This window comes from Corvus brachyrhynchos, unplaced genomic scaffold (genome assembly GCF_000691975.1).
Source record: "Corvus brachyrhynchos isolate BGI_N302 unplaced genomic scaffold, ASM69197v1 scaffold706, whole genome shotgun sequence".
In the NCBI taxonomy this organism is placed as follows: Eukaryota; Metazoa; Chordata; class Aves; order Passeriformes; family Corvidae; genus Corvus; species Corvus brachyrhynchos.
Genome location: NW_008238371.1, coordinates 83,886 through 85,340, shown reverse-complemented (window position 1 = coordinate 85,340; position 1,455 = coordinate 83,886). Strand labels below are relative to the sequence as shown.

Genomic DNA, 1,455 nt, shown 5'->3' with positions numbered 1-1,455 from the left:
CCCACGTGGAAGCTGTGCAGCACGGCCACGTTCACCTCCACGGCTGCCCGGTCCTTCCAGAGGGATGAGCTTGTCCCTGTGTCCAGCCCCATGCGCTGGGCCACCTCCTGTGCGGGGTCAGCAAGGCAGGGTTGGCCAGGGGGTCAGCCAGGCGGTCCCCGAGGGGTCCCGGATGGGGTCCTAGTGGTGTCCTGTTCGGGGTACCAGAGGGCTCCTGGGGGAGGTCCTGGGGGTGACCCAAGCATGGTCCCGGTGGGAGTCCCAGGGGGGTTCTGGTGAGGGTCCCTGGATGAGCCTGAAGGGGGTCCCAGAGTGGTCCCAGTGGGGGTCCCTGGGGGGTTCCGGGGAGGTCCAGTGTGGAAATCTTGGGGAGTAGCAGGGGGCTCCCAGGAGGGATCCTGGGGGGACTGCAGTGGGGTGCGAGGGCTGTCCCTGTGGGGTCCCGGGGGGCCGGGGGCTCACAGGCAGCACGTTGTAGCGGTGGCGGTCGCAGAGGTTCCGGGAGCCGATCTCGGTGCCCATGTACCAACCATTGAACGGCGCCGCGGGGAACTCGAGACCCCCAATCTCCAGCAGCAGGTTGGCCACGGCCGGCAGCGCATGCCAGCGCAGCCCCAGCTCCGAGAACCACTCCAGCCTGGGGGGCACGGAAGGGCTGTGGGTGTACCCTCACAGACCCACAGCGGCCCCGCGGCCCCCGGTGTGGGCACCCAACCCCAATCCCACCTGTGTCCCAGTATCCCACCCGGAGAGGGGGTCAGCACACCAATAGCTCAGTCAGGGAGAGGATCAGCATCCCAATAGTCCAGAATCCAGCCCGGGAGGGAGTCAACAACCCGGTATCCCAGCCGGGGAAGGGGACAGCATCCCAGTATCCCAGCCAGGGACGAGCCCAGCACCCCAGTATCCATCAAGAATGGGATCAGACCCATGTCTGCCCCATGTTCCCAGCGGGGCTCCCCAACCTCCATCCCCTCCCCCGAGGTGACCCCGTGGGACTTCAGCCCAGGGCACTGGGAGAGTCCCGCGGCCAGAGGGATTCCGGGGGGTTACAGCCCCACTCACGTGGGGTGCTGCAGCGGCACCTCGAGGACCAGCTCCGGGGGGAGCGGGAAGAGCTCAGGGGACTCGTCGGGGCTCTGCAGCAGCAGCGGCAGGACATCAGAGCGGGCCCCCCCCGGGGCTGGAAGCAGAGCTGGGAGGGGAAAGCGTCAGGGAGGGCCACCAGGAAGTGTTTGGGGGTGCAGGGATCAGGGGAATGGAGGGGAGATGGAGAGGTGGACGGAGTAGTATGAGGAGGGGGATGGAGGAGAGATAAAGTGGGGACGGAGGGCGGCATGGAGGGAAGATTGAGCAGGGGATGGAGAGGGGATAGAGGAGGGATGGGGAGGTGGTGAGGGGGCCTGGGGGCGCAGGGGCTCCCCCACCTCGGTGATGTCCACATTGGCAGGGTCG

General features: G+C 67.6%; 1 protein-coding gene across 1 annotated transcript in view; it reads right to left on the bottom strand.

Annotated features, from left to right (window-relative positions):
- The window catches only part of NOS3 (nitric oxide synthase 3), a gene marked incomplete at its 5' end in the record, with an annotated part of 8,001 nt that extends 6,805 nt beyond the window's left edge, over positions 1–1,196 (bottom strand). The window contains 3 exons of the mRNA XM_017736305.1: positions 6–107; positions 463–637; positions 1,066–1,196. Coding sequence (XP_017591794.1) covers positions 6–107; positions 463–637; positions 1,066–1,196 — 408 coding nt within the window. The remainder of the gene's footprint in view (positions 1–5; positions 108–462; positions 638–1,065) is intronic.
- Between the last annotated feature and the right edge of the window lie 259 nt (positions 1,197–1,455).